The 27,764-nt window shown below is 51.6% G+C and overlaps 1 protein-coding gene across 1 annotated transcript; it reads right to left on the reverse strand.

Moving 5' to 3' along the window:
* Window positions 1-94: 94 nt before the first annotated feature.
* Window positions 95-27,719, reverse strand: GPI (glucose-6-phosphate isomerase). The gene is made up of 18 exons (XM_087827520.1): window positions 27,547-27,719; window positions 26,414-26,504; window positions 26,025-26,093; window positions 24,520-24,639; window positions 18,631-18,714; window positions 18,354-18,500; window positions 17,531-17,602; window positions 17,010-17,054; window positions 15,663-15,716; window positions 4,318-4,378; window positions 3,839-3,882; window positions 3,550-3,702; window positions 2,442-2,571; window positions 2,232-2,308; window positions 1,052-1,180; window positions 756-831; window positions 604-670; window positions 95-505 (listed from the first exon to the last, which is right to left on the reverse strand). The coding sequence occupies exons 1-18, from the start codon at window positions 27,666-27,668 to the stop codon at window positions 373-375; spliced, it is 1,674 nt and encodes a 557-aa protein (XP_087683646.1). The 5' UTR covers window positions 27,669-27,719; the 3' UTR covers window positions 95-372.
* Between the last annotated feature and the right edge of the window lie 45 nt (window positions 27,720-27,764).

A 27,764-nucleotide genomic window follows, 5' to 3' on the forward strand; every position in this document is an offset into this window, starting at 1 on the left:
GCCCACCACTTAGTCAAGCCTCAATCAAGGCACATCACTCCTCCTACAGGCGCTCTCACTCCTACAAAAAGCACCATCTCAGGAAACAAGAGGCTGAGTTTACAACCTCCTCTGTGGCATCTTTATTTTTCTACCTGGTACATGAACAATGTAAATGTGGGTCAGAAAAATCAGTTGCACTGAAACACTTCCGCTAATTGTAAAAAAAGGACACAGAGGGTGGAGGTGACAATTCCAGACCAGCACTTCAAAGGGCTTGTGGTCTAAACCCATGAGAAGAGGGTGTTCTGGGCAGGACCACACAGTGCAGACTCTGGTGAGGAGGGACAAGGAGGACAGTCACAACAGGGACTGCAGCCCAGCATGAGTTTATTAGCTTCTGGCAGCACCCTCCTGCTTGATGAAGTTGATCAGCCCATTGGTAGAAGAATCATGAGAGGTCACTGGGCTGCTGCCATCAAGCTCAGGCTCAATTTGCTTAGCCAGCTGCTTTCCCAGCTCCACTCTACCAAGAAAAGGAGAAAGATTTGTATAAGGAAGGTTCCAGTATTGCTAGTGAAATTCACAAGCATTTTCCACCCTCCCCTCGAATCAGCAACTCACCCCCATTGGTCAAAGCTGTTGATGTCCCAGATGACGCCCTGAACGAAGATCTTGTGCTCATACATGGCTGCAGAGGTGGCAGACAGTGCACATTAGGGCTCTCTCAGCTCAGAACAACTTACCCCAAGCTGGGACCTTCCCCACTCACTCACCAATCAAGGCTCCAAGAATGAATGGTGTGAGCTTGGTGAACACAATAGAGTTGGTTGGACGATTTCCTTCAAAGACCTTCAGAAAAAACCCAGGAATGTCCCCCAGTTAGTTGTGATCCCTAAGTCCTCAGAAGGGAAGCCCACCTGCCCTAGAAGCTGGGATATGTAGGTCTTTAAGGACAGCCCCTTCTACTGTGTCGGGCAAACCAGGCATGCCATGAGCTCCTGCCTTGGCCCCGCAATTTTATCCTTCCAATTCCAGTATGCCACCCAAGGCCCACTTCCGAAGTGCTGACCTTGTGCGGTAACAGCTTCTCCAAGTCCTCTGGACTCTTTCCTGCAGCCTGGAGCTCCTTCCGAGCCTCATCTGTTGACTTCCCTTTCATCAGGGCCTCAGTCTGGGCCAAGAAGTTGGCCAGGAGGATCTGATGAGTGAGACATCCAATTATGCTTGTAAGCACGGCTTCAGGCAGAGGGGCAAGACTGCCTGGCACTTCCCAGCTGTGGTTAGTCCCAGCCTGGGCCAGACTGCTGGCCCCCACTCTCGAGCTCACTTGGAGCAAGGAGGGACAGCAAGGCACATCTGATAACACTGGAAAGTAGGTAACCACCCTTTAAGGAATATGTACTACTTGCCAAGCGCCCTGCTAAGACCTTTACTGACATCTCTTAAGATCCTGTGGAGGAAAGGCATCATCTCTCTTGTAGTAAAGCCTCGGTTTCTTCAAGTGAACAGTACTGGCTCACAAAGTATGGAAGGGAAGAATCAGAATTCGAACCCAGCTCTCTGAGTCCAAAGCTGGTGCCCACAGGAACCCATGCTACTGTGCACACCTGAGATGAGGTGTGATCAATCCTCTTTAAGGGCTTTGTCAGGTTAGGAGTGGGGTGACTTTCCCATTTGCTGCTGTGGTCGGCAAGATCTTGGTCCATGATTTTCACCCTCCACTACTATGCCTATGTTACGTTACATGGCCAAAGGGATTTTACAGATGGAATTAAGGTTACAGAACTTAGGATCTGGAGATTATGCAGGTGGGCCCGAGGTAATCACGCAGGCCCTTTTTAAAAGCAGTAGAAGGCAGCAAATGGGTCAATCACAGAGATGCGACAGAATAAAGGCAGGAGAGAACTGGAGCTTGAGGAACTCAATCTACCACTGCTGATTCTGAGATGGAGGGGAACACAAGCCAAAGTGGCATCTAGAAGCTGAGAATGACCCCTGGCAACCAGCCAGCAAGGAAATTGGACCTCCGTCCTAATCTGAGCAGAGACCCAGAGGAGCCTGGTGGACTTCAGACCCACAGAAATCGAGGTAATAAATGGGTGTGGTTTTAAGCCACTAAGCACGTGGTAATTTGTTATGGCAGGAATAGAAAACTAGTCTAGCTGCTGACCAATGCACCAGATCTCAAGAAGCCTGGCTGTAAAGTGAGCCTAGGAAAGCGTGAGGAGGGTCTGGATGGGGGCTCTTACCTTATGATGCAGACCCTTCCTTATTGGGTGCTGGGTCTGGACTGGGATGAGGAAGTCACAGGGTATCATCTTGGTGCCTGTGAAGGGCACTGTGGTCACTCAGGCACCTCCCCCAGCCCTCAGGGGAGAGCACTGACCTAATGGAGAAGTCAGTGCTGGTGGGCCCTCTCCCTCCCCAGCAGCACCTGGACCCAGGCCAGATGGGCCTACCTTGGTGGATGAGCTGGTAGAAGGCATGCTGGCCATTGGTCCCTGGCTCCCCCCACACAATTGGGCCCGTCTGATGATCCACACGGGTGCCAGACTTGGTGATGTACTTCCCATTGGATTCCATGTCACCCTGGAATGTGGACAGAAACCCAGCCCTCTATCTGCAAGTGTTGCTCCTTCGTGCACTGTGCCCAAATCCTGCCTGGGACGTACCAGGCATTCTTGCCTTGTCTGGCCCTGTGAGATACCCATAGGCATGATCCTTTTCTTTCCCCTTGCCTGTGAAGAGACAGGCTCACAAACTTTCTAGCTTAGCCCATCTTGCAGGAAGGACCCATGTCTAGGAGAAGGTGGTGATGAGGGTTCTAGGAAGACCTCCCTAAGGGCAGAAATTGGTCACAAAATCTTCAACTGGCTTCTTGAGAGAGAAGCAGGCTGGCATCAGAGGGTACAGCCTTTAAGGGCTGTCACCTCAGCTAGATGCTGGGCCTCGGGGCGTCTCTGCCCCTCCTTCAAGCACAGGATTCACCTGGTAAAAGTCTGCTGTACCTGTCCAAGGGCTTGTGCTAAACAAAAGCAGGGACAGATGTGGAAGGGCTGCCTGCTCAGAGCAGAGGCTGGACTAGGAGAGGGACTCTGGGGGCTCTGGGCACTTTGGAGATTCCAGGGGGGGGCAGAGGGCTGTGAGTAGCCCAAAGAGGCACCACAAACTGGGTGTGTGCATTTATGGAGGGAAAAAGGCAGTACAAGCCACAGGGGTCCTGACCTGTGGCCCCACCCTACCGCAGGCACACAGAGTGATGGCCAAGGAAGAAATGACCCAGCTGAGAAACATGCCCTGAGCCAAGTCAGGGTCTCACTGGCCAGGACACCATGACAACCAGTCATGCCCCTCCCATGGAAGTGAAACTCAGCTGACACTCAGCTTGAACAGATCCTGGATGCAAAGATTCACCACGAATGGGAAGCAGAGGTGGGCCTTGGTCATGCCCAAGGGTAATGGGGAAAAGGGCTCTGAAGGTGCAGGAAGCTGGGTACCTGGAATCACGGGCCTCTCAGACCCCCCATAGGCTATGCTGACCCCAAGGCCTGGCCTGGCAGCTGGTACCTGCTGGAAGTAGGCAGCAAAGCGGTGCAGGTACTGGTCATAGGGCAGCATGGCATGCGTCTCACACCCAAAGAAGTTGATGTACCAGATACCCAGCAGAGCCAGCAGGACGGGGGCGTTCTTCTCCAGGGGCGTTGTGCGGAAGTGCTGGTCCTGAAATGAGAGCAGGGTGGGTGGGCGCTGAGCAGCTGCCAGGGAGGGAAGGAGAGAGGGAGTGGGAGGGAAGGAGCTGGACTAACCGCAAGTCTCTGGCCAGCGCTTGTCAGACAACACAAGGTTCTGCACTTACCATCCAGTGAGCGCCCGAAAGCAGCTGCTCGAAGCTGTCAAATCCTGTCACACAAAAGCAGCATCAACAAAAATGGTCATGCCCTAAGCCCTCCTGGTAGTGGGTACAGCTTCTGGAACCAGGGAAAGGCTGGATGTGGAGTCAGTAGAGAGAAGGCCTGGGAGGAACCGGGTAGGCAGAAAGCCTTTCTAACTGGAGTTGGCTCTAAGAGCAAAGGTGGATCTAACTGCCTCCCACAGGAAACAGGCCTTTCCCAACCCCTCCAGGAAACAAACAGGCCTGCAGGTGTGAGGGGAGAGGGAAAGGCCAACCTGCAAACCCCAAAGAAAACTGGGTCCATCCCTCCTGACCTGAAAGAAATGCACCAGCCAAGGGCAGCGAGGCCAGCGGCCTATGAGGACAGGAAGGTGCTCAGTGACATGAGACCCTCACCCAACCTTCAACATCATCTCCCAAGCCAGAAACATACACATACTCACCCACGTGCAGGGCAATGGAGAGTCCAATGGCTGACCACAGCGAGTAGCGTCCTCCTACCCACTAAGAGAGACAGGAAATGGTGCTGAGGAAGGGTTGGCACACCCGCCCCCTCCCTCCTGCCACAAAACCTGCCCCCGAGAGCAATGCTCTTCTACAGGTGCAGCTCAAAGGGCCTGGCGCAACCCACCACTGGTGACGTGCTGGGACTGATCAGAGCCAGAAGACTCAATCAGAGACCTTACCATGGCTGGCTCTGTCTCCTCGGATACTGAAAGGCCCAGTGCCTCATACCTGTGCCAGGTTCAGCCTCTCCAAATACTGACAGACCCAGCACCTCATACCTGTGCCAGTCCCAACCACCTTGGACACTGACAGACCCAGTCCTCATACCTGTGCCAGGCCTGACCTCCTTGGACACTGACAGACCCAGCACCTCATACCTGTGCCAGGTTCAGCCTCTCCGAACACTGACAGACCCAGTCCTCATACCTGTGCCAGGTTCCACCTCTCCAGACACTGACACTTCAAGTGCCTCATACCTGTGCCTGGCTTCCTCAGATACTGCCAGACCCGACTCCTCATATCTGTGCCAGGCCTGACATCCTCGGACACTGACAGACCCAGAATCTCATACCTGTGCCAGATTCAAGCTCCTCGGACACTGACAGACCCAGTGCCTCATACCTGTGCCGAGTTTGGTCTCCTTAGACACAGACAATCTCAGCGCCTCATACCTGTGCCAGGCCCGACCTCCTTGGACAATGACAGACCCAATGCCTCATACCTGTCCCAGGTTCAACCTCTCCAGACACTGACAAACCAAGTGCCTCATATCTGTGCCTGGCTTCCTCAGATACTTCCAGACCCGGGTCCTCATACCTGTGGCAGGCCCAACCTCCTTGGACACTGACAGACCCTGAATCTCATACCTGTGCCAGGCCCAACCTCCTTGGACACTGACAGACCCAGAATCTCATATCTGTGCCAGGCCCGACCTCCTTGGACACTGACAGACCCAGAATCTCATACCTGTGGCAGGCCCAACCTCCTTGGACACTGACAGACCCAGAATCTCATACCTGTGGCAGGCCCAACCTCCTTGGACACTGACAGACCCAGAATCTCATACCTGTGGCAGGCCCAACCTCCTTGGACACTGACAGACCCAGAATCTCATATCTGTGCCAGGCCCGACCTCCTTGGACACTGACAGACCCAGTGCCTCAGACCTGTGTCAGGTCTGGCCTCCTTGGACACAGACAGTCTCAGTGCCTCATACCTGTGCCTTGGACACTGACAGATCAGAATATCATCCTTGTGCCTGGTCATGCCTTCTGGGAGACCAACAGACCCAATGCCTCATACCTGTGTGAGACATCTGCAAACAATGACAGGCTCAGTGTCTCATAACTGTGCCAGGTCCCGCTTCCTCAGACATCAACAGACACAGTGCCTCATACCTGTGCTTCACTCACCTGCTTGGACACTGACAGACCCAGTGCCTTGTACCTACGCCATGCCCGCATTCTCAGACTAATAGGTCCAGTGCCTCATACCTAGGACTGGCCTTGCCCCTTCTGACACTGACAGACCCCGCGCCTCATACTTATACCTAGCCTGCCTCCTGAGACACCGACAGGCCCAGTGGCTCATACCTGAGCTTCACCGATCGCCTCAGCCTCAGCCCCAAGACACACTGAGGCCCACTACTCATTCACACTGTGCCTTTTCATGCCACATTGCAGATTCCACTTCGTATTATCAGACTCCTCAGAGCTCCATTCGCATCTTCCTAACAACTATTTCTGGAGCTCCGACCACATTCCTAGCACAGGAAATGAAAATAATCCATGGGAGAGAAAGAGGTAAATGAAACAATCATGCCAATGAATGTGATAAAAAGATACAAGTGCTCGAGAGAAAGCAAAGACAGTACCAAAACCAATTATAAAAGAAATGTGGCCCTGGCTAGTTGCTTGAGCCTAGGTGTAAAGAAGAGCAGCATTACCCAAGGAAGCACTGAGGGAAAAGCATTCCAGCAACCAGAACAGCAGGTGCAAAGGTCCTGTGGCAAGAGCTTTTTCTCAATAGTGGGAGAACTAATTCCCACAGAAAATGCTTTGAGTGACTTAACTTCTCACTTCTCCCAAGGACAGTCCAAGGCTAGTACCCTTCTACATGCAAAGGACAGATGCTAATTTCATTACATTCAATCGACACCTTGAAGCATTAGGGCTTAATTCTCTTCTGGAAGCCCAATGAGATAGGCTGGGCAGGAGGAAGCACAGCATAGTCTAGAAGATAAAGGAAGGAGTTGGGACTGAAGGATAGAAGCTGAGAGGCCAGGCTGGAAAACCAGGAAGTCTGGGCGAGGTGAAAAAGGAAGCAAGAAACCACTCAGGACCCCCCAGTGGTCATCCAGAGAATGGTGCTACCCTGAGAGTGCAGATTCAGGAGGTTCAATCAAACAGGGTGAATTAGGAGGATGAGAGACCCAAGGATGGCCCAGAGGTCTCTAGCTTGGGTAATAAAGATGAATGGTGGGGCCTTCACATGGAAAGGGTTCAGGTTTCAGGAAACCTTACCTGGCAGACTTGGTTCTGCTGGCCACACCATGCCTGACATAGGCTCTCAGATCTCACCCAACAGAACCAATTCTAGAAAGTGGACTGAGCAGACAGCCCTCAGACCGACAGATTCCAGGCTGCTAACCTTGGCGGAGGCTAGGTCATCAGACCTCACTCTTTTGGAAAGCCCAGCAATGCCAGTGTCTGACTTGAGCCTCTGAGACCTCACCTGCAGACACAGGTCTCTAGACCTCACCTGTACCTTCGGTGGGCCTCTCAGACCACACCTTATAGATGTAGCTCCTCAGTCTGTTCAACATTCTGTGCCTCACCTGTGCCACAGATCTCACTTTATCTAACAAGACATAATCCTACCTTTTTCCTCACCTGAGAAAGTCAGACCTTATGCCAAATAGGCTCCAGCACTACAGACCACACCTCAGACTAGTTATAGATCCTCAGGCCTCTATAATACCCTGAGCTCTGCCCATCACACCTGACCATGATGCTGACCTGACTTGGGGCATTCTATCTGTCCTATTTGACCCTAAGGGTTCTCAAGACCTTCTCAGGCAGACACAGGTACACGTACCAGGAATGGCTGTCTTCCTTGATGAGAGCTCCACACTACTTACCTGACAGTGTCCAATCCTACCACTGAAGTTCCCACCAGTGTCTGACCCACCTTCTCAGGCCTCACCAATTATGCATTTCTGGGCTAATCGTGCCCACTCATTTTGCCTAACAAGCCCAAGGATGCCAATCTGTGCCTGAATCCAGATGGCCAGAACCCACCTAAGATCATGTTTCTACACCTCTGCCCATGTGAGCCTGGGTCCATGGACTAACTGACAAAGCCAGCATTGGGCATAGATGCAATGGTGCTTCCCCTGAGAGGTTAGCTTTCTCTGTCTTACTCGACTACCTCATACTGCAGGGTTGTACACCTGTCAGAGGCAGGAGTGAGACAGCTCAGCTAATGCACCAAGTTTCACATACCTGTCTGGGGCTGACCCTTGCATCTCAACCTACAGACCCAGGTCCATATCCCTGAACCCAATTCAGACTCCACACCTTGAGAGAGATGCAGCTTTATCTACATGGGCTCCCAGGCCTAACTTGAGAGACCCAAGTCTACATCCTATGCCTGACTTTGCTCTTACATCTTCTAGAGATCCCATACTAACAACCCCTGCTTAACCTGTGCACCAATACCTCACTGAGGAGTCACAGCTCTCATTAGAAGCGAAATCTCTGCATACATACCTATGCTCCACAGACCCCACCTGAGAGATGTAGTTCTACCTACTTGTGACTAACCCATGCTCCCCAAGTCTAACCTCTAAGACCTGGATCAACACACCTGAGCCAGAACCATGCTTCAAGGACTTCGCTTGTCAGATCCAGGTATACATGCCTCCAGCTGCAAAGTCCTTGCTGGAGAGCCGCTTCTACCTACTTGTATTTAACTTTGGTCCCTGGAGCTCCTATGAGCTCCACAGTGCTCTGCCTGACCTGGAAGGGCTCTGTACCCTGGTTCTTCAGGTCTCACCACAGAGACCCAGGGGTGCCTACCTTCTCCTGAATCCAATACCTGAAAGAGCCAACTCTAGTTACCTGTGTTCAGCCCTAACTCCTTAAGTCTCATAAGACACTACACCTGGCAGACAGGCTTTGGTTACCTAACTTTGACCATGTTCTGCAAACCACACTTGGTGGGCCAGCTCTACCTACCTGTGGACTGATCCTGGGTTCTCAGACTACATCTGACGGGCCAGTGCTACCCAGCTATATATGACCCTGGCTCTTTATACTGTATCTAGCGGGCCAGACCTACCTACCGGTGCTTGATGCTAGCTCCTCAGCCACAATAGGAAGGCTTCTCGGCCCACCTGTGCTTGAGCTTGGCTCCTCAGACTACACATGGTAGGATAGTTCTACCTACCTGTGCTTGACCCTGGATCCTGAAATAGTCCCTGGCAGGCCAGCTCTGCCTACCTGTATTTGAACAGGGCTTTATCAAACCATACATGATGGCAGCTCTACCTACCTGTACTGGACCCTGGGTCCTCTGATAAAACCTGGCAGGCCAATCATGTACCTGGCTTCTTACACTGCAGCTGGTGGGCCAAGTATGCCTACCTGTACTTGACTTTGGCTCCTCCTGTCATACTTGGTAGGCCAGCTGTACCTACCTGTACCTGACCCTGGCATTTTATACATTACCTAGTGGGCCAGCTCTGCCTACCTGGGGTTGAACTAGGCCCCGGCAATGACAACTGGTAATCCAGCTCTACCTACCTCTACATGACCCTGGCTCCATATACTGTACGTAATGGGCCAGCTCTGCCTACCTCTGCTTGAGTATGGTTCCTCAGTCCACACCTGGTAGCAAAGCTCTACCTACTTGTACAAGATAATGGGTCCTTATACTGTACCCATTGGGCCAGCTCTGCCTACCTGTGCTTGAGCTTGGCTCCTCAGCCCAAAACCACACCTGGTGGGGCAGGTCTACGTACCTGTGCTTGACCCTGGTTTATCAGACAGCTCCTGGCAGGTCAGCTCCACCTACCTGTGCTTAACCTAGGCTCCTGCAACCACAACTGGTAGTCCAGCTCTACCTACTTATACATGATGCTGGCTCCGTATACTGTACTTAATGGGCCAGCTCTGCCTACCTGTTCTTGACCCTGGATCGTCAGTCCACACCTGGTGGGACAGTCCTACCTACCTGTGCTTAACCCTGGATTCTCTCAGACAGCACTGGGCAGGCCACCGCTGCCTACCTGTGCTTGATTTTAGCTCCTCTGGTCATATCTGGTAGGCCAGCTGTACCTACCTGTACATGACCCTGGCGTTTTATACTGTACCAGTGGGCCTGCTCTGCTTACCTGTGCTTCAGGTTGGCTCCTCAGACCACACCTGGTGGATGGTCCTACCTACCTGTGCTAGGCCCTGTGTCCTCAGCACCTGGCAGATCAGCTCTTCCTACCTGTGCTTGACCTAGGCTCCTCCAACCACAACCAGTAGTCCAGCTCTACCTACCTCTACATGACCCTGGCTCCTTATACTGTACCTAATGGACATGCTCTGCCGACCTGTGCTTGACTTAGGTTCCTCCAACCACAAGTGGTAGTCCAGCTCTACCTACCTGTACATGACCCTGGCAGTTTATATTGTACCAGATGTGTCATATCTGCCTACCTATGCTTGAGCTTGGCTCCTTAGAACACACCTAGTGGGACAGCCCTACCTACCTGTGTTTGAGCATGGCTCCTCACACGACACCTGGTGGACCTGGTGCTCTACCTACCTGTGCTAGACCCTGGGTCGTCAGACAGTACCTGGCTGGTCAGCTTTCCCACCTGTGCTTGACCTAGGCTCCTCCAACCACAACTGGTAGTCCACCTCTACCTACCTACCTATATTACCCTGGCTCCTCACACTGTACAGAATGAGGTAGCTCTGCCTACCTGTGCTTGACCTAGGCTTCTCCAACCTTAACTGGTAGTCCAGCTCAACCTACCTGTACAGGACCATGGCTCCTTATGCTGTACCTAATGGGAGAGCTCTGCCTACCTGTGCTTCACCTAGGCTACTCCAACCACAACTGGTAGTCCACCAACTCTACCTACCTGTACATGACCCTGGCTCCTTATGTTGTACCTAATGGGCGAGCTCTGCCTACCTGTGCTTGAAGTTGGCTCCTCAGACCACACCTGGTGGGACAGTCCTACCTACCTGTGCTTGACCCTGGGTCCTCAGATAGCATCTTGGAGGACAGCACTGTCTACCTGTGCCTAACCTAGGCTCCTCCAACCACAACTGATAGTCCCGCTCCACCTACCTGTACATGACCCTGGCTCCTTATGCTGTACCTAATGGGCGAGCTGTGCCTACCTGTGCTTGAGTTTCGTTCCTCAGACCACACCTGGTGGCAGCTCTACCTACCTGTGCTGGACCCTGGGTCCTCTGATAAAATCAGGCAAGGCACATCATGCCCTTTGCTTCTTATACTACAGCTCAGTATAACAGGCCAACTCTCCCTACCTGTTCTTGACTTTGGCTCCTCTGTTCATACCTGGTAGGCCAGCTGTACCTACCTGTATGTGACCCTGGCATTTTATACTGTACCTAGTGGGCCAGCTCTGCCTACCTGTACTTTAGCTTGGCTCCTCAGACCATACCTGGTGAGACAGTTCAACTTACCTGTGCTTGACTCTGCGCCCTAAGATAGCACCGGGCCGGTCAGCTCTGCCTACCTGTGTGTGAACTTGGCTCCTCAAACCACTTCTACCAGGCCAGCTCTGCCTACCTGTGCTTGAACCTGGCTTCTCCAATTTCACATGGCAGGTCAGTTCTGTAAACCTATAGATCACCCTGGCTCCTTACATTGCAGCTGGTGGAGCAGGTCTACCTACCTATGCTTGATCCTGGGTCCTCAGACATACCTGGTGGGCCAGCTCTGCCTACCTGTGCTTAACCTTGAGTGCTCAGACCATCTCTGGCAGGCCAGCTCTACCTTCCTGTGCTTGACCTTGGCTCACTGAACTGCATCTTGTGAGTCAGCTCTACCTACCTGTATGCGATCCTGGCTCCTTACATTGTACCTAGTGGGCATTTCTGCCTACCTGTTCCTAACCCTAGCTCCTCAGGCCTTACGTGGTGGGCCAGCTATACCTACTACCTGTACTTGACTTTGGCTATTCAGACCATACCTGTGAGCCAGCTCTACCTACCTATAAATGACCCTGGCTCTTTATATTGTACCTAGTGAGCCAGATCTGCCTACCTTTCTTGACCATGGCTCCTTAGATCACTGGGTGGGAAAGTTCTACCTACCGGGGCTTGACCCTGCTGCCTGAGACTGAACGTGGCAGGCTAGGTCTTCCTATAGATGACTGTAACTACTTACATTGCAGTTTGTAGGCCAGCCCACCCTACCTGTGCTTGACCCTGTGTCCTCAGACCTCACTAGACTGTCCAGCTCTGTCCACTTGTGCCTGATGCTGGGTCCTCAGACCACACTTGGTGGGCCAACTCTTTCTAATGTGTTTTACCCTGGCTCCTCAGAACACAAGTGGTGGACCAGTTCTACCTACCTGTGCTTGCTCCTGGCTGCTAAGACTGCATCTGGAGGGCTATCTTTGCCTACCTGTACCTCATGTGCTTACATCTCATCAGAGGCATTTGGTTCTTACCTGAGCTTGATCGTGACTTTTTAGATTTTACTTGTCAGACCCAATTTGTTAACTTGCCCTGATCCTGGCTCCATAGACTTACCTGACAAACCCTGCTCTACCCACTGTGCCTAACTCACACTGGACCCAAGAATACAAGCCTGTGCCAGATGCAGGCTCCATAGATCTTACCTGAGACACTCAATTCCATATACCTGTACCTGGCCACAACTTCTCAATCTCACATGAGATCTCTATAAGATAGGTAGAGATGCCAACCGTGACCTTACCTGGGAGATTCAGATTTACTCACTTGTACCCAATCTCAGCTCCTCAGATCTCTCAAGAGAGATCTCACTCTGTCTACCTGTCTTCACTTTATATTCTCAGAGGTCATCTAAGAGATTCAGTTCTTTCTAGATGAGCCTAACCCTGGCTCCCCAGGCCTTACCGACAAATCTGCTCTACCTACCTGTGCCTGAGCTCACCTGTGGGACAGAGTTGAATGAACCTAGCCATGGCTTTTCAGGTCAACCTAAGTCTGCTTGCCTTGGTTTCATAAACATTACCTAAAATACTCAGCTCTACCCATCTGTGCTTGACCTCAGCTCCTCAGATGTAGAATACAAACCAGGGCCTGACGTCAGCGGCTCAGACCTTACCTGTTCAACACCCAAAAGTACTAACCTGGGTATTTCACCTTGACTCCTCAAACCTCACCTGACAGACCTGTTCCACATACCTGAGTCCAACCCAGAATTCACAAACCTTCCAGATGGATTCAGTTCTACATCCCTTTGCCTAACTCCAGCTTTCAGTCTTTTCCCAAGGGACGCAGTACCACTGACTTCTCTGCAACACCAGAACTGCTCAGACATCACCTGAAGACAAAGTTCTGACCATGACCTGAGCATAGCCTTCACCTGTCACACGCAACTGTCTCTGCGATCTTTGGCTCCAGTGTCCTTACCTGACCAACCCAGTTCTATGTAACTGTGCCTAATCTTGGTTTCTCAGGCCTCCTTAAGAAACCTAGTTACACACACCTTGTCTGATTCCAGCTCCTGAGACCTCACACAGATGTAGCTCATAGCTCTACACACCATCCCTGGCAGACTCCACAGTCACCCCTTATTCACAGTTTCGCCTCCTGCAATTTCAGTTACCCATGGTCAGCCATGGTTCAAAAATATTAAACAGAAAATTCCAGAAATAAAAAATTTACAAAATTTTAATTGCGCACCATTCTGAGTGATGAAATCTCACATCATCCAGCTCTGTCCTACCCAGGATGCGATTCCTCCCTTTGTCCAGTATATCCATGCCATAGACACTCCCTTCCCATTAGTTGCTTAGTAGGCATCTAGGTTATTAGAGACACAGTCATGGTACCACAGTTCATGTTCAAGTCATCCTTACTTTACTGAATAATAATGTGGGCTCCTCAAACCCCAGCCAGATCCCAATGCCACAGGCCATACCCTGGCCCAGTTATGGAGACTCAGAGGCCTCTGCAGCCCCAAGTTCTGCACACCACACCTGGTCAGGATGCCGAGAGCTAGGTGGCTGACCTGGCTCAGGGGACTTACCTGTGTTTGTCTAATCCTGAGTTCCAATCACCTCGTTTGAGTGGTCAGCCATCCACTACCTGATGCTGATTTCTCAGAGCTGATCAGGAGACCCCAGTGTATGTACCTGTCCCATGCCATAGATCCAAACCTGAACTCACAGATCCAGATTTAAATACCTACATGTAACTTTGGATCCACAGACTTCACTTGACAGAACCACCTCTAAATATCTATGTCTCCTCCAGAATTCAAAGACCTAGCCTGTACCTTTACCTGTCCTGGCACCGTCTTGAACTCACCTGCGCCTGTCCTGGTTCTTCTTCAGACCTCATCAGGCAAAATTAGCTCTTCAATGTACGCTGACTGGCTGAGTCCTGATTTATTGCCATGCCCCCACCTGATCACAACACATGAAGCTGACCCATGACCTACCTCGACCGACCGGGCCTCACCACTTTACATACCTCTGCTCAACTGGACTCTTCCAGCCTTACCTCAGAGCCAATGCAATATCCCTATGTCTGTCCTGACTCCTCTGCCTTAACTGAGACACCCTAACTCCAGAAACAACTTCTGACCCTGTTCTTGGCTCCTCAGATGTCAACGTCTCAATTCAGCAACATAGACCTTTAGTGGACCAGACAGGTCGCTCCTCCAGCTACTGTGGCATGTGGTATGTCTGGCCTGGCCAGGAGGCCTCCGCTGTGCCTGGCCACCCAGGCCTCACTAGGCAGCCCCAGACCCATGTTCCTGTGCTGAAGTGTTATTCCTAGGCCTTACCTGGGAGACGCAGGCCTCTCCCTAAGCCACACCCCAACTTATCTCTGCATGCTGGGCAGTTCCAGGCACTGAACACCCAGACTGGGACACAACCCTGCTCTGCTGGGCTCCCTGGCTGGCAGGAGCACCCACATGTCCCTGACCACCACTTGCTCGGGCTGCAGGTCCCGGGGGAGAAGAAGGTGCTTCCCTCCTTTATCAGCATGCAGCACTTGTTAGAGCTGCACAGTCTCTCTCAACAGAGGTTCCTCATCTGAGCCACTGGATGCAGAAAATGATTTGAGTGACTTCTGAATTCTTCCAAGGACGGTACATGACTAGTCCCATTCGAGAAAGAAGTTAACTCATTACATATAGTAGGTACCTTAGGGTTTAATTCTCTCCCAGACCTCAAAGCCCTTAGAGCTTTCAAAGGCTGTATTTGTGAATGCTGCCACCATGCAAAAAGCTTCTAGTCTAAAGACCTGGAAACAGCCCCAGTGGGATCAAGCCCTCTTTGGTGAGCCTGCCAAGGTCACGCTCACTGCATTCACAGGACCTACATCACCCCCTTCACTGTATCCCTGCACCCCAATCCTTCCCTGTGTTCCACAGCTGGAGCCCTTCTCACGCCACTACTGCTCTCAGGCAAGCTGCAAGGAAAGTTCCTGCCCATTGCTTGGCACCAGCTGTGGCTCTAACAGAGATGAGTTCATGTGACACCTGTCGCTAGAGTGCCCTGCAGCTCTGCAACTCAGTCAAGATTTGCTTTGCAAGCTACCCAGCAAGGCCCTACCCAGGCCCTGGGCCTGGTGCCTCTTCTTTGCTGCCCTCCAGCTGCCCTGCAGCATCTTTCCTGGCCTCCCTGGTCACACCCCCTGCCTCTCCCCTGCCCCTTGGCCTTTTCAGGCTGTGGCTGTAGTTCACGAGAAAGGTCACCACTGAGAATAACTCATAACCTCAGCTTCCTGAGGAGGGTAGGGGAGGCTCCCATTACCCCTCAGTGGGTGCTGCTGGCAGTCACCCAGGGGAGTGTCACCCTGGCCTTGCAGGCTTGGCTCGCCCTCAGTGGAAGTGGAGCCCTCAACCTGACTGGGCTGCTCCTGCTCCACAGGCCTCTCTTAGGGCTTCCTGGCTTTTCTCAAAGCCAGGCATGTAGCAGGTGCTCAATAAATATTGATCTGAACCCGTGGAACCCTCATCTGTGGCTCAGCGATCATGACTTAAGAGGACATAACTAATCCGGCAAGGAAGTGCCTTTACTTACATCCCAGAACTCGAACATGTTTTGAGGGTCAATTCCAAACTCCTTCACTTTGGTCTAAAAATGGTAAAGGGAGAGGGAAAGAAGGAAGATGTGTTAGCTGGACAAGAACAGGAGGCCCAGAAAGTCCGCACAATAAGAAATTGTGCAGTCCAAGTCATGGGAGCACCCCCACCTTCCACAGAACCCCAGATGGGGCAGGGCTAGGACAGGACAGGGACTAGGACTGCGACCGAGAGCTGCCACCCCCAGAGCTGGACACCAGGCCAGCTCGAATCCAGCATGCCAGTGGCCTAGCACCTGTGAAGCTTTCCTGTTGAGGGGGCTGCACTCCCAGTATGAGGACCTACCCACACGCTGCTCTGCCAAAACCTACTTACATCTGCCTGCCAGGGTACCAGAGACTGATCTCCCCAGGCCATCTGGGAAACTGAGCCTAGGGCTGGAGCCTGAGCCCTGGCAGGGGTTACCACCCAGGCCAGGTGCCACACAGCCAGGACACCTGTCCAGCCCTTTCAAAATCTGGGATGGTGACTCTGCCCTAGGAAGCTTTCAGGGGATGATCACTCCTAGCCCTCAGGTGCGCAGGCAGAGATGCCCTACTAACCAGTCTGAGGTCTGCCTGCAGGAGCTAGACAGTGGTACTGTGGTTAGCCAGTCTAAAGATGGCCTCCTGTCTCCCTTGATGGGCAGGTCAGAGATGGAGGCAGGAAGGAGTGGAGGGGGTGGGAGGGAGCAGTCAGGAAGACGTGAGTATGGTTCCGACTCTGACACAGCCTAGCACAAAGCCCTCCACACAGCAAGGGCTCACAAGGTTCACCATGGTTGTTACTTCCGGAGCCCCACCCTGCCCCACTGGCCCATCCCCACCCTACCTTGCACAACCTCCGGCCAAGGAGACTGTGAGACCTGGCAGGCAGGTGGCCCGCATTCTAACCCCGGCAACCACTGGGCATAAAGTCATATCCTTATGTAAGAACTGGGACACAATCTCCATCCCTGGCCAGCAACCCCATTGGGGAGAGGCTGGTGGCAGAGGAGCAGAGGCCAAGGAAGGTCACATGTATGGAGTATTCTGAAGATGTCAGGCCTGGAGATGCATGGGGTTGACACATTCTCACTGACTGCAAAGCCCTCAGAGCTGCAGAGACTTGATGGCAGAATGCAGAGAAGAAAGGGGAGTTTGTAGCTCATGTCACTCATAGGCAACTAACCCTCCTCTCCCACCAGCCCAGCCAAGATCCCCAAATCTGTGAACCACATCTTGGTGTGTGTATTCTGAAAGGCCATGTCCTTGCGTTGCCTGTGCCTTCCTTGGGAGGTAGTCTGGGGAACCACATGGGCACTTACTGTGTTGGTAGACAGGGCAACAAAGTGCTTCGCAACAGCAGAATGCTACAAGAGATAAAGCCAAGTTACACTAAAGCCATCCCAGGGGGCTACCCAAGGGAGGGGACACTCCCAACTCCAGAGAAACCAAGGTCCTTGGTCCTGAGGCTGTTGGAGGAGCCTCACCTCAAGGTCGAGAGGACAGGAGGCCAGAGGCTGGCTGGCCCATCCTACCTCACCAGCATACAAGGCCCAGGAATGGCCTTCCTTATAAAGTGGGTGTGGCGAGGGGTAGAGAGGGTCCCATAGAGCCAAGGTGCCTTAAAGAAAGGGTCTTTAGCCAGTTAGAGCAGGTTCTGCCACATTTGGTGTGTCCGGGGCTGGCAAAGTCAAATATCTTAACTAGGAAAGTCAGCCCCAGAGAGGCTGTCTCCTGCTACGGAAATAGGGCTACAGGGCTAAGCTGGGCCACTCAGGTGGGTGGGCAACCCTGCTCCATCCTTCCTGGCACACATACTGCCCACTGCCCACCTAGCACTCACATCTTTGGCCGACAGGAGAAGCCACTCCTTCGCCGTCTCTGCGTTTGTGATGGTCTCCTGGGTGGTAAAGGTCTGCAGCCAGAGAGTACAGCAGTTAGTCCCCAGCTCAGGGTCTGCGCAGCCTCAAGCCAGGGTTGAGCAGCAGAGGCCATGTGGATGCCCAGTTGTCACAAGGAGCAGTGCATGACTCCACATAACCTCCGCCCACAGGCCCACAAAGCCATGATGAGTGGCTGCGTCTGGGGCTAAAAGGGGCCTGGAAGTAGTAGTATCACCCTGTGATTCCAGGACTTCACAACCAGAGACAGGGGAACCCTATTAAGAGCACAACCCACCCTCTTTCCTCCAATCCCTGCCACACGTCAAAGTCCAAAGCGTCTTCCAGGAGAGAGGCCGCGGCCATGCCTTCAGGCCAGGCTAGACTGTATCTCTGAATTCAAATGGAATTCTTGGTATTTTATGTGCATTAATGTGAATAAAAAGGGCATAAATGACAACAAAGAAAATGCTTACACTATCTGAGAATGGCTCTGGGATCAAAAAGAGCACACATTAGGGACAGATCTCTAAGGATGAGCACAGTCCCAGGCTGCGCACAGATCCCACAAAGCAAGTGGGTATGGCTTGAAGTCCAAGACTCAAACTGGTCAGTCTAGGCTCTCATCAGGTAATCAGTGTTGCCCCCTAACCAGAAACCGTCTTGAGGGCGGCTGTGCTGACCTGATGCACAAAGCATCGTTCACTTGGAAGTGGTGGGCAGGTCCCATGGCCTGCCAGGACCCCGACACACACAGGGAAGCTAGGTTGGTTTTGGGGCCCATACCTTGGAAGCGATGATGAACAGGGAGGTCTCAGGGTTCAGGAGGGCCAGAGTTTTGGCAATGTGGGTCCCATCAATGTTGGAGACAAACCAGACCCGAGGACCTCCTGAAGAGTATGGCTTAAGGGCTTCAGTCACCATGAGGGGTCCCTGTGAGGAAATGCAGCATCAGAAAACAAGATTCTAGGGCCAAGAGGTGGGGACAGCCAGCTCCCATCACTGGAGAAACCAAGGCCCTAGATGGGACCCCTGCCCCATCCCAAGACCATCCTCTCCTTACCAGGTCAGAGCCACCGATGCCGATGTTAATGATGTCTGTGATGGGCTTGCCGGAGTACCCCTTCCAGTCACCACTTCGGACGCGCTGGTACAGAGGGAGAGATGGGATTAGCCCAAACTCCCAAGGACAGGCTGCTGCTCAAACACATCATTACTGCTGCACCCTGATGCCTCAACCTGAACTCTCAAGCCCTACTGAGTGGCAGATCCCTGCCACATTCATCCCCAACTATTTCATCATTAGCAAAATGGGATGATATCCTCACCTCACAGTAATATCGTCAGAATTTATAAAAAACAAGGGGGAACTTTCAGCAGAACCCAATACATCAGAGACCAAGAGATGCGAAATGCCAACCACCGTGACTGCTCTGTGCCAGAAAAAGGAACATCAGGCATGCACGCAGCCAACCTTCGCATGGACCCCAAGATTCTTGCCTCCTGGCATTCACACCCCAGCAGCCCCCATGTTGAACAGGGCTGAGCTGTGCACCCATTAGCTGCGCAAATATGGGAGCGTGACTTCAGACGCTGGGTCATGAAAGACCTTTCGGGTTCAGTGTGTGGAGCTCTTGTATGACTCACTTTTGGTGGAGCCATCTATTATGTGTGAGGGCACACAAAAAGTCACATGAAAAAACTGGTATGTCACAGAACTGAGGCGCTCTTCCAACAGCCAGGGCCAGTTCACCATCCGTGAATGGGAACCACCTTGGAAGACCCTCCAGAACCCGCCCAACATGTGGATAAGTGCAGCCTTGGCAAACACCCTGACCACAACCTCAAGAGAGACCCCAAACCAATTAAGCCAGTCCGTAATTTCTGACCCATAGAAACTACGTGAGATAAATGTTTACTGCTGCTTGAAGCCAAGTTTAATGCAGATTTTGGTACCCAAAAGTAGGATACTGTCATAACAAACAACAAAAATTTGTAGGCAAAACATAAAAAACCTTGAAGAAAGCCTAAAAAACCACTGGGAGAGACTGTTAGCAGAAGTTTGATAGTCCTTGAAGAGGCTAATGTGGATTTGAAGAAAAGGGAGGAAAATCTTATTGGAAATTGGAGGAAAAAGAATCCTTGTAATGTAGTGACTGAAAGTTTAACACCACCATTGCCTGCATTAATAGGGAAAGTAAAAGATAAACGTATTTACGATCTGGATGATCTAGCTACAGAGTTTTTCTGTATTAAAGGAACTGCCTGGATTTTGGGTGCTTACAGTAAAATATGAGAAAAATAAGCTAAAGGAAAACTTTTAAACAAAAAAAAGCCAGGAATTGTTGGGTTTGAAAATTCCCAGCCTCTCCAGGAAGGAAGTGATGCTAAAATTAAAAAATGGTTCCTCGCCTGGCCAGGCATGGCTCAGTGGTTGAGCATCGACCTAGGATCTAGGAGATCGTGGTTCGATTCCCAGTCAGGGCATATGTCCAGGTTGCAGGCTCAATCTCCAGTCGGGGGTGTGCAGGAGGCAGCCGATCAATGACAACTCTCTCATCATTGATGTTTCAACTCTCTCTCTCCCTCTCCCTTCCTTTCTCTGAAATCAATAAAGACATATTTAATAAAAAAAAAAAATCAACCAATGAATGCTAAGAAGTGGAGCAGCAGATCTCTCTCTTTAAGCAATAAAAAAGAATTAAAAAAAAAAAAATGGTTCCTTGCCCAACCAGCATGGCTCAGCAGTTGAGCATCGACCTATGATCCAGGAGATCGAGGTTCGATTCCCAGTCACGGCACATGGCAGGTTCAATCCCCAGTGGGCATGCAGGAGGCAGCCGATCAGTGACTCTATCATTGATGTTTCTCTCTCCTCTCTCCTTTCTTGTCTCTGAAATCAATAAAGATATATTTTAAAAAATTAAAATTAAAGCATATTTATTAAAAAAAAAAAAAGGGTTTCTTGCCCTGGCTGGTGTGGCTCAGTGGTAGAGCAATGACCCATGAACCAAATTATCACAGTTTGACTCCTCGTTAAGGCATGTGCCCTGGGTTGCGGGCGTTCTTCCCTGTAGGGGGTGGTGTGCAGGAGGCAGCCAATCGATGATTCTCTCACTGATGTTTCTCTCTCTCCCTTTCCCTTCCCCTCTCTGAAATCAATAAAAACTTATTTTATTTTAAACAGTGAGGTTAATATTTAAAAAAAAAGATGGTTCCTTGCTCTGGCCGGTGTGGCTCAGTTGGTTGGGCAGGATCTGATGCACTAAAAGGTTGCTGGTTTGAATCCTGGTCAAGGCACATGCCTGGGTTGCATAGGGGGTGTGCAGGAGGAAGTCGGTCCATATTTCTCTCTCTCTCTCTCTCTCTCTCTCTCAAAAAAAAAAAAAAAAAAAAAGAGATGGCTCCTTAGCAAAGACCAAATGTAGGGCAATGTCACAAAAGCATAATATAAAGACAAAGCCGAGAGTGTAGCTGTAAAACCCTTTGTTAAGTCCTCAGGAAAAGCCAAGGCAGTAACACAGAGAACCTTTTGGTCAAAGGCTTTTAAGAGGCTCAAGAGTACCTGTGGTCTCAGAAGCAATGGTGAGAAAAGGACTTACCTTGAAGACATTTGTGGGTACTGCTTTTGTTTAATGGAGTGAATAGCCAATAAGCTTTTACATAGGAGCCCCACAAAGTTTTTAAGATAACTGAATTGTCAGAAACACCACCAGCTTAGACTAAAAGAGACAAGAGATGGTACAATGGGAAAAGCAGCCTTTAGATACTCGCATTTCTACAAGCAGTAAGCAGGCTGAGAAAACGATGCAGTTGCAAAGTACCTTTCATGTAAAAGGAATGAATGAAAGCAAAGCCAAAAGCCCTAAGGAATGATTCCCAAGCCTTGAGTGCTAACCAAGTAACTGCGAATATGTGTCCTGCTGGATTTCAGAATTGCTTTGCACCAATGGCTTCTGTGTGCCTCCCATTTCCCCCCTCTTTTTGAAAAGGAATTATCCTATCAGTAATCCTATATTTATTTCACCCTTATAAGTTGTGTGTATGAGGGGGTAAATAACCTGTCTCTTTAATTCACATATTTTCAGATCAACAGAAACTGTATTTAAGTTGTATTAAAAAAAAAAAAGCAGGTATTACTATATCTGTACCCAGTTTAGATGATGAGATTCTTGACTTCTAGCTAATACTGTAATGAAGTATCACCTTAGGGGAAGGTGAGCAGGGGTATTTTACATGTGGAAGGAACATGATGAATCACTGGGAGCCAGAGGGCAGAGTATGATAGCCAATTTCCAAGACGGTTCCCAATGATCCTTGCCTCCTGGCATTGCATTCATGTCCTTATGTAGTCCCCTCCCACTCTGATCAGAGCTGGCCTGTAAAACCAATAGGGTACTACAGAAATCAAAGAGTGTAATTTCCGATGCTAGCTCATAAAAGACCTTCAGGCACTCTGGATCACTCACTCTGGGGAAAATCAGCCGCCTGTGGAGAGGTCCACCTGGTGAGGAACTGAAGGTTCCCAAAAGCCAGCACTAATTGCTAGTGAGCCACTTGGGAGCAGATCCTGCAGACCAAGCCTTTAAATGAGTGTAACCTTGGGCCAACATCTTGACTACAAACGTTTGAGACCTGAGGCAGAACCAGCTACCAGAGACACTGCAAATTCCTGATCCACAGAGATTCTGATTGCTGTGTTTAGCTGCTAAATTTTGGAATAATTTGAAGACCCAGTAGCTCTCATTTTTGCTTTAAATAATAAAGTAATCAACCTATGGAAAATTTTCCATCAATACAGAAAGGAAATAAGTTACACATTTTCTCAACTCTCAATCTCACCATTAAAGTTTTGTTATAATAAAGCATCTCAGAGGAGAGGGTGTGTTTATCTTTAACATAACTATACACACTCTTTATTTGACCAGATAGTGTTTTACAACACATGCAATTCTGTAACTTCCTTTTTTAAATTCATCCTGAACAGCATGGCAGGTCAATGCAACCACAGCTCCCTAATTACTAAAGGTGCTTCCTAATTCCTATAGTGCATGAATATACACTGATTTTACTGATTAGTCCATTCTGATAAATGAGCTCAGGTTGCTTTCAGTTTTTGCCACTACAGTCAAGGTCATGGCATTCTCACCCAATCTCGTCAAACTATTAAGAGCATAGCAGCCCAGCCAGTGTGGCTCAGGGGTTGAGAGTCGACCTATGAACCAGGTGGTCATGGTTTGATTCCCAGTCAGGGCACATGACCAAGTTTCGGGCTCAATCCCCAGTAGGGGGCGTGTAGAAGGCAACCAATCAATGACTCTCATTGATGTTTCTCTCTCTCTCCCTCCTCTCCCTTCCTCTCTCTGAAATCAATAAAAACATATTAAAAACAAAACAAAACCATAGCAATGGGGGTTCCTCACCATGGAAATGCTGCCATTAAGCAGCTTTTCTATACTATAAATACCCCATCAGTCTGAGTCAGTTACTTCAGAAGCCAGCTGTACGGGAGGGCGATCCTGGAAATAGCTCCCCAGCCAGCCAGTGGCACACTCTCCATACGGCATGCCTGAGCACACAAGGGTTGATCAAACTGAGCAGCAGGCTTCCCAGGTATGTCAGTTCTGCCACTCACAGCAGGTGGCAGAAATGCCCTTCCTCACACCTAGGGGCCAACACACATACCAACCATTGTTAAGGAATATTCTGGAAACCAGATTCCCATCAGGATCCCAGGCCTTCCTCACCCCAGGAAATACTACTCAATCGGCTGCCAGGCCTCTAGACTGATGTACAGATCACCTCCTGCCATTTCAGGTCTGAAAATGACTCTTAGCCAAAGCAACCAGACTTTGACCAGCCACATGGGGGCCACTGCTTTCAGGTACAAGCTGACCAGAGCCCAGATTATCACTCCCAGAGCACACGTAATGAACATGCACACACTCACACAAACAAGCCCACAGACATCACCCCTGTCCTTCAGGCTTGAGGATGTTTGCCACCCATAGCAGGATCATGGCTGGAAAAAGACACTGAGGCCACAGTGTTGATGTGGCGAAATCTCTAGCTGGTCTCTGAGGCTGCACCCCTACAGCCCACTCAGGAAATTATGCACATTAACGCTGACAGAGGTACATCTCTTACATATTTATAAGTACAAAGAAGCTGCAGAAGAGGAGGTGAAAATGAACCTGTGTGTGTACGCACTGGTATGTATGTATTTCAAAGAGGAGATGACAGATATATGTGCACATGCATAGGAAGCCTTTGGAGAGTTATTTGGAGGTGTGGTCAAAGAAATTTTAAAATATTTATTTTATCTAGTTCTAGACTAGGCAATAAGGGCATACGACTAAACAGATTAGAAGAGGCAAATCTCTTCCCCATTCTCCTGTTCTCACTTTTCTCTTCAGATCTTGGCCACTGGCCAACTTGTCCACGGGCCTACAGGTGTCTACAGCTCAGGAGGGAAGCTGTTCCACTGCTGCCAGTGGTGGGTTCCCTCAGAACTGGGTCAGGGAAATTCGTGCCTTAGCAGAGCTCCCAAGGGCCAGTGATCACACAGACCACTCCCACCTTAGGCTGCCGTGAGGGCTTGCGTCCTCTCCAAAGAAAGTGGAGAGGAGGCCCACCAGGGCCCCCAAATTTCCAAACACATGCACACATATAGCTAAAGGCAAGGCAAGCCCAGTCAGCATGGCTCAGTGGTTGAGCATCAACCTATAATCCAGGAGATTGTGGTTCGATTCCTGGTCAGGGTACATGCCTGGGTTTCGGGCTCGATCCCCAGTGGGGGGCGTGCAGGAGGCAACTGATCAATGACTCTCTTATCACTGATGCTTCTCTCCCTCTCTCCCTCTCCCTTCCTTTACCTGAAATCAATAAAGATATATTTAAAAAAATAGAAAAAACAAAAAATAAAGGCAAGTCCAGCCCAGCAGCTGCTTACCTGGCAGAAAGCCTTCATCTTCTCTAGGACCCTGTTAACCTCTGGCATCACATCCCTGCCATCCACCAGAATAGGAGTGTTTGACCGGTTCCGCAAGGCCACGTGCAGCACTGCCCGATTCTGCGGACAAGAGAAAGAATGCACAGTGCAGTGTGGTCCCAAGAGTCAGCTCGGCCTCTTATCCACTGAACATACAGGCCCTGAGGTCTCTGTCAAAACATGGTTTCATACTGAGGACCCACTGTGTGCTTATGAAAGCAGGGGCTACCCCAAGCCCCAGGGGGAAGGCAAGGCATGTGCAGCTCCCTTATGTGCTGCCGATGGCCACAAGGGGATGGAGACTGGGACAAGCCTAAGATAGCCCCAAGGGCCCACAGGTATTCAGGGTGTGAAAAGCCAAGGAAGGAGGAACACAGTAAGGAAAGGTGGAGAGTGGTGAAAACACAGGTCGGAGACAAGCAATGGCTTCAGAGCCTAAAGTCGTCTCATCTTCCTGATGAGAATACATGGTGCTTGCTGGCATCTTTTGAAAAGTGTCCCCAGCCTCTTGAATGTAAAGCAAAGCAGGCAACTCAAGCTTCCCTCACCAAGTGGCCCCATCACACCAACTGCCAGAAACAAACCAGACCCTAAGTCTGTGACAGGTGCCAGGCAGCTGGTCTTGTCATGTGACAGCAACAGTCTCATCAAGCTGAAGCCAGCAGAGCAGTCCTTGAGGAAAACAGATCTAAAGATGCCAGGTGGGCAGGAAAGAGATGGTCTTGGGACTCCAACCCAGGGAGAGGCTCACTAAGGTAGAGGGCTTCATGCTGCCCTGCCCAACCTCACTCTTGTCCCACATTCAGCAGGTAAATGCACCCCTCCAGGAAGCCCTCCTTGACTGCAGTCTCTCTCAGCCTAGCCCAGCAGTGCAAGATAGGTTGTGTTTGAATCCTGGCTCTGCCTCTTACAGATATGACATCTTGGGTAAGGCACTGGAACTTTGAGGCTCTGGCTCCTCGTATGAAAGGAAAAGAGTAAGATCTTGAGGCCCAGCCTCTGAGTGCTCTGGGACTATTATGCCTCCAGGCCTCCACAGCAATTTGGGAGCAGGGTCCCCAAGGCCTGGCCTTACCACTGCTTCTTAACTCCTACCACTGAGGAAGTTGATCTTTTGTCATAAGTCTTCTTTTCACTAATAAACTTGCAACAAAGCTAGATCAAAGTTAGGTTCTCCAAGTACGCCTTGAGAAGCCCTCTCCTCACAGGTTCAAGATGTACTCTCCCTAGGCAGACACTGGGAGCTATTCCACGCTCACCAGATCCAAATCATCAGTCTTGTGGAAGACACACCCCAAGGCCAGGCAACCTGCTAGAGGAAATAGACTTCAGGCCCCTCGTTAAGCAAAAGCATTGCCTAAGAGGAGGGGTGAAGACATGGTGAAGCTAACGGTCGGATGACCTCCAAAGGGAAGGAAGAGGCCCTGGAGGACCTGAGAAGTCTGGTGCCTAGCAGGCCTGCTCACCTCGGTGAAGTTGATCTTCTCTCCACTGAACATGTGATCTCGAGCAGCCTCCACACCCCTGGACTTGGCCTGTGAAGAGAAGACACTAAGGCTTGGTCCCACCCACATTAGCCACCACAAGTCCAAGCTCCCAAGCACAGGGCTTGGTGTAGCCCCAGGTAGGGGTGACAGACAGCTGCAGCCTGGAGTCCTCCCCCGTTGCCTGGGAAGGGTCTGCTAGAACCTGAGCCCAGGCCAGGAGCTCAGAGCCCTAAATTGGCACAGAGGCAGTCACTGAGGTCCACAGAGAAAAGGAAGTAAAGATGCTCAAGAACATGGGTGTTGCCAGGAGCCCAGCTTGCCCACCACACCATGGGTTACAGGTCAAGCCTCCCACAGCAGAACATTACCAGGTCCAGCAGCATCTGCATCACGCCCTCCGTCACAAGGTTCTTGGAGTAATCCACCAGAATTCGCCCATGGTTGGTATTGAGTGTCAAGCTGCAGAAAGACGGCAGAAGCCATTGACCACACCCCAGGTCCACCTGATGAGAACTGCTCCCAGAAAAAACATTCTCCCTGTGCCATACCCCAAACAGGCCTCAGCTGCCCAGCACAGTGGTGGCGTCTGTCACTTGCCTGCCCCCCAGGCTGATCTGCAGCAGCGGCACAGAGAAAAAGGCCAGCCGCTGAGGGAAAGGCATGTCTCTGGGTGAGGAGCCATTCCTCGGCTAAAACTGAGCTGGGGGATGGGAAGACAAGGAGCTAGGTTCACTGTCCCTCCCAAGTCCAGGGAGTGACCAGCCCCTCCCGGAGCTTCCACCCTCAGGGAAGGACCCAGATAACAGGGCTGCAGGGCTGGCCATCCGGGTCTTCCAGCCCGGAGCCACAGACCTCCCCTCCCCAAGCACCTGCACCAGAGCCCGCTCCGCCCCCTTCCCGCACCCCAAGATGCCCTCTAATAGACTCCTTTCCATTTCCTGGTCTTTCACAAGCCTCCAGACCTAGCCTCTTCCGCAGGAATCATGTCCCCACATCTCCACCGTTCCACCAGGCTCCCCGCAATCCCCCGGGTCTGCCCCACCCTGACCGCACCCCGCGGACGGTCCCAAGCCCCCCGCAGACAGCGGGTGGACGCGGGCACCCCTTCCCCGCCCGCTGCGTCAGCCAGGGCCCCGCCGCCCAACAGCGGGAAGCGTTCCTTCTCAGTCCGCGGGGGCTGCGGGGCGGCGTCGGGGGGGGGGAGGGGCAGGGACAGGAGGAGGCTGAGGGGCATGGCCCCGTGGACCGGGAGCCCCGGAGGGGCGCACCTCCCCTGACTAAGCAGCCCCCGGACCTTCCGCGATTCCCCCGGAATCCGCTTCAAGGAGACGTCAAGGACGAAGTGCGGCCCGGGCCCTGATCCGTGGCCGGGACCCCCGGGGACGCCGGCTCCCGCCCCCAGCCCCAGCCCTCGCCCTGCACCCCCGGAGCGAGGGCGCTGCGGCCCCGCGCGCCCCGATCCCGGCCCGCACGTCACGCCCGGCTGCGGCCCCGCGCGCACCTGAAGTGGTTGAAGCGTTCCTTGTCCCCTTCGAAAAGGCGGCGCAAGCTGAGTTCAGAGGCGTGCTTGCGGTGCCATTCCTGCAGCTTCTGGAACTGCGGGTCCTTGGTGAACGCGGCCATGGCGAGAGCAGCGCGGTGCACGGGCTGTGAGGAGGGCGGAGGAACTAGCGGAGGGAGCGGGCGGCGCGGCGAGCCCGCAGCCCGGCGGCTGTCTTT

This window comes from Miniopterus natalensis, chromosome 18 (genome assembly GCF_054644295.1).
Source record: "Miniopterus natalensis isolate mMinNat1 chromosome 18, mMinNat1.hap1, whole genome shotgun sequence".
Taxonomy (NCBI): Eukaryota; Metazoa; Chordata; class Mammalia; order Chiroptera; family Miniopteridae; genus Miniopterus; species Miniopterus natalensis.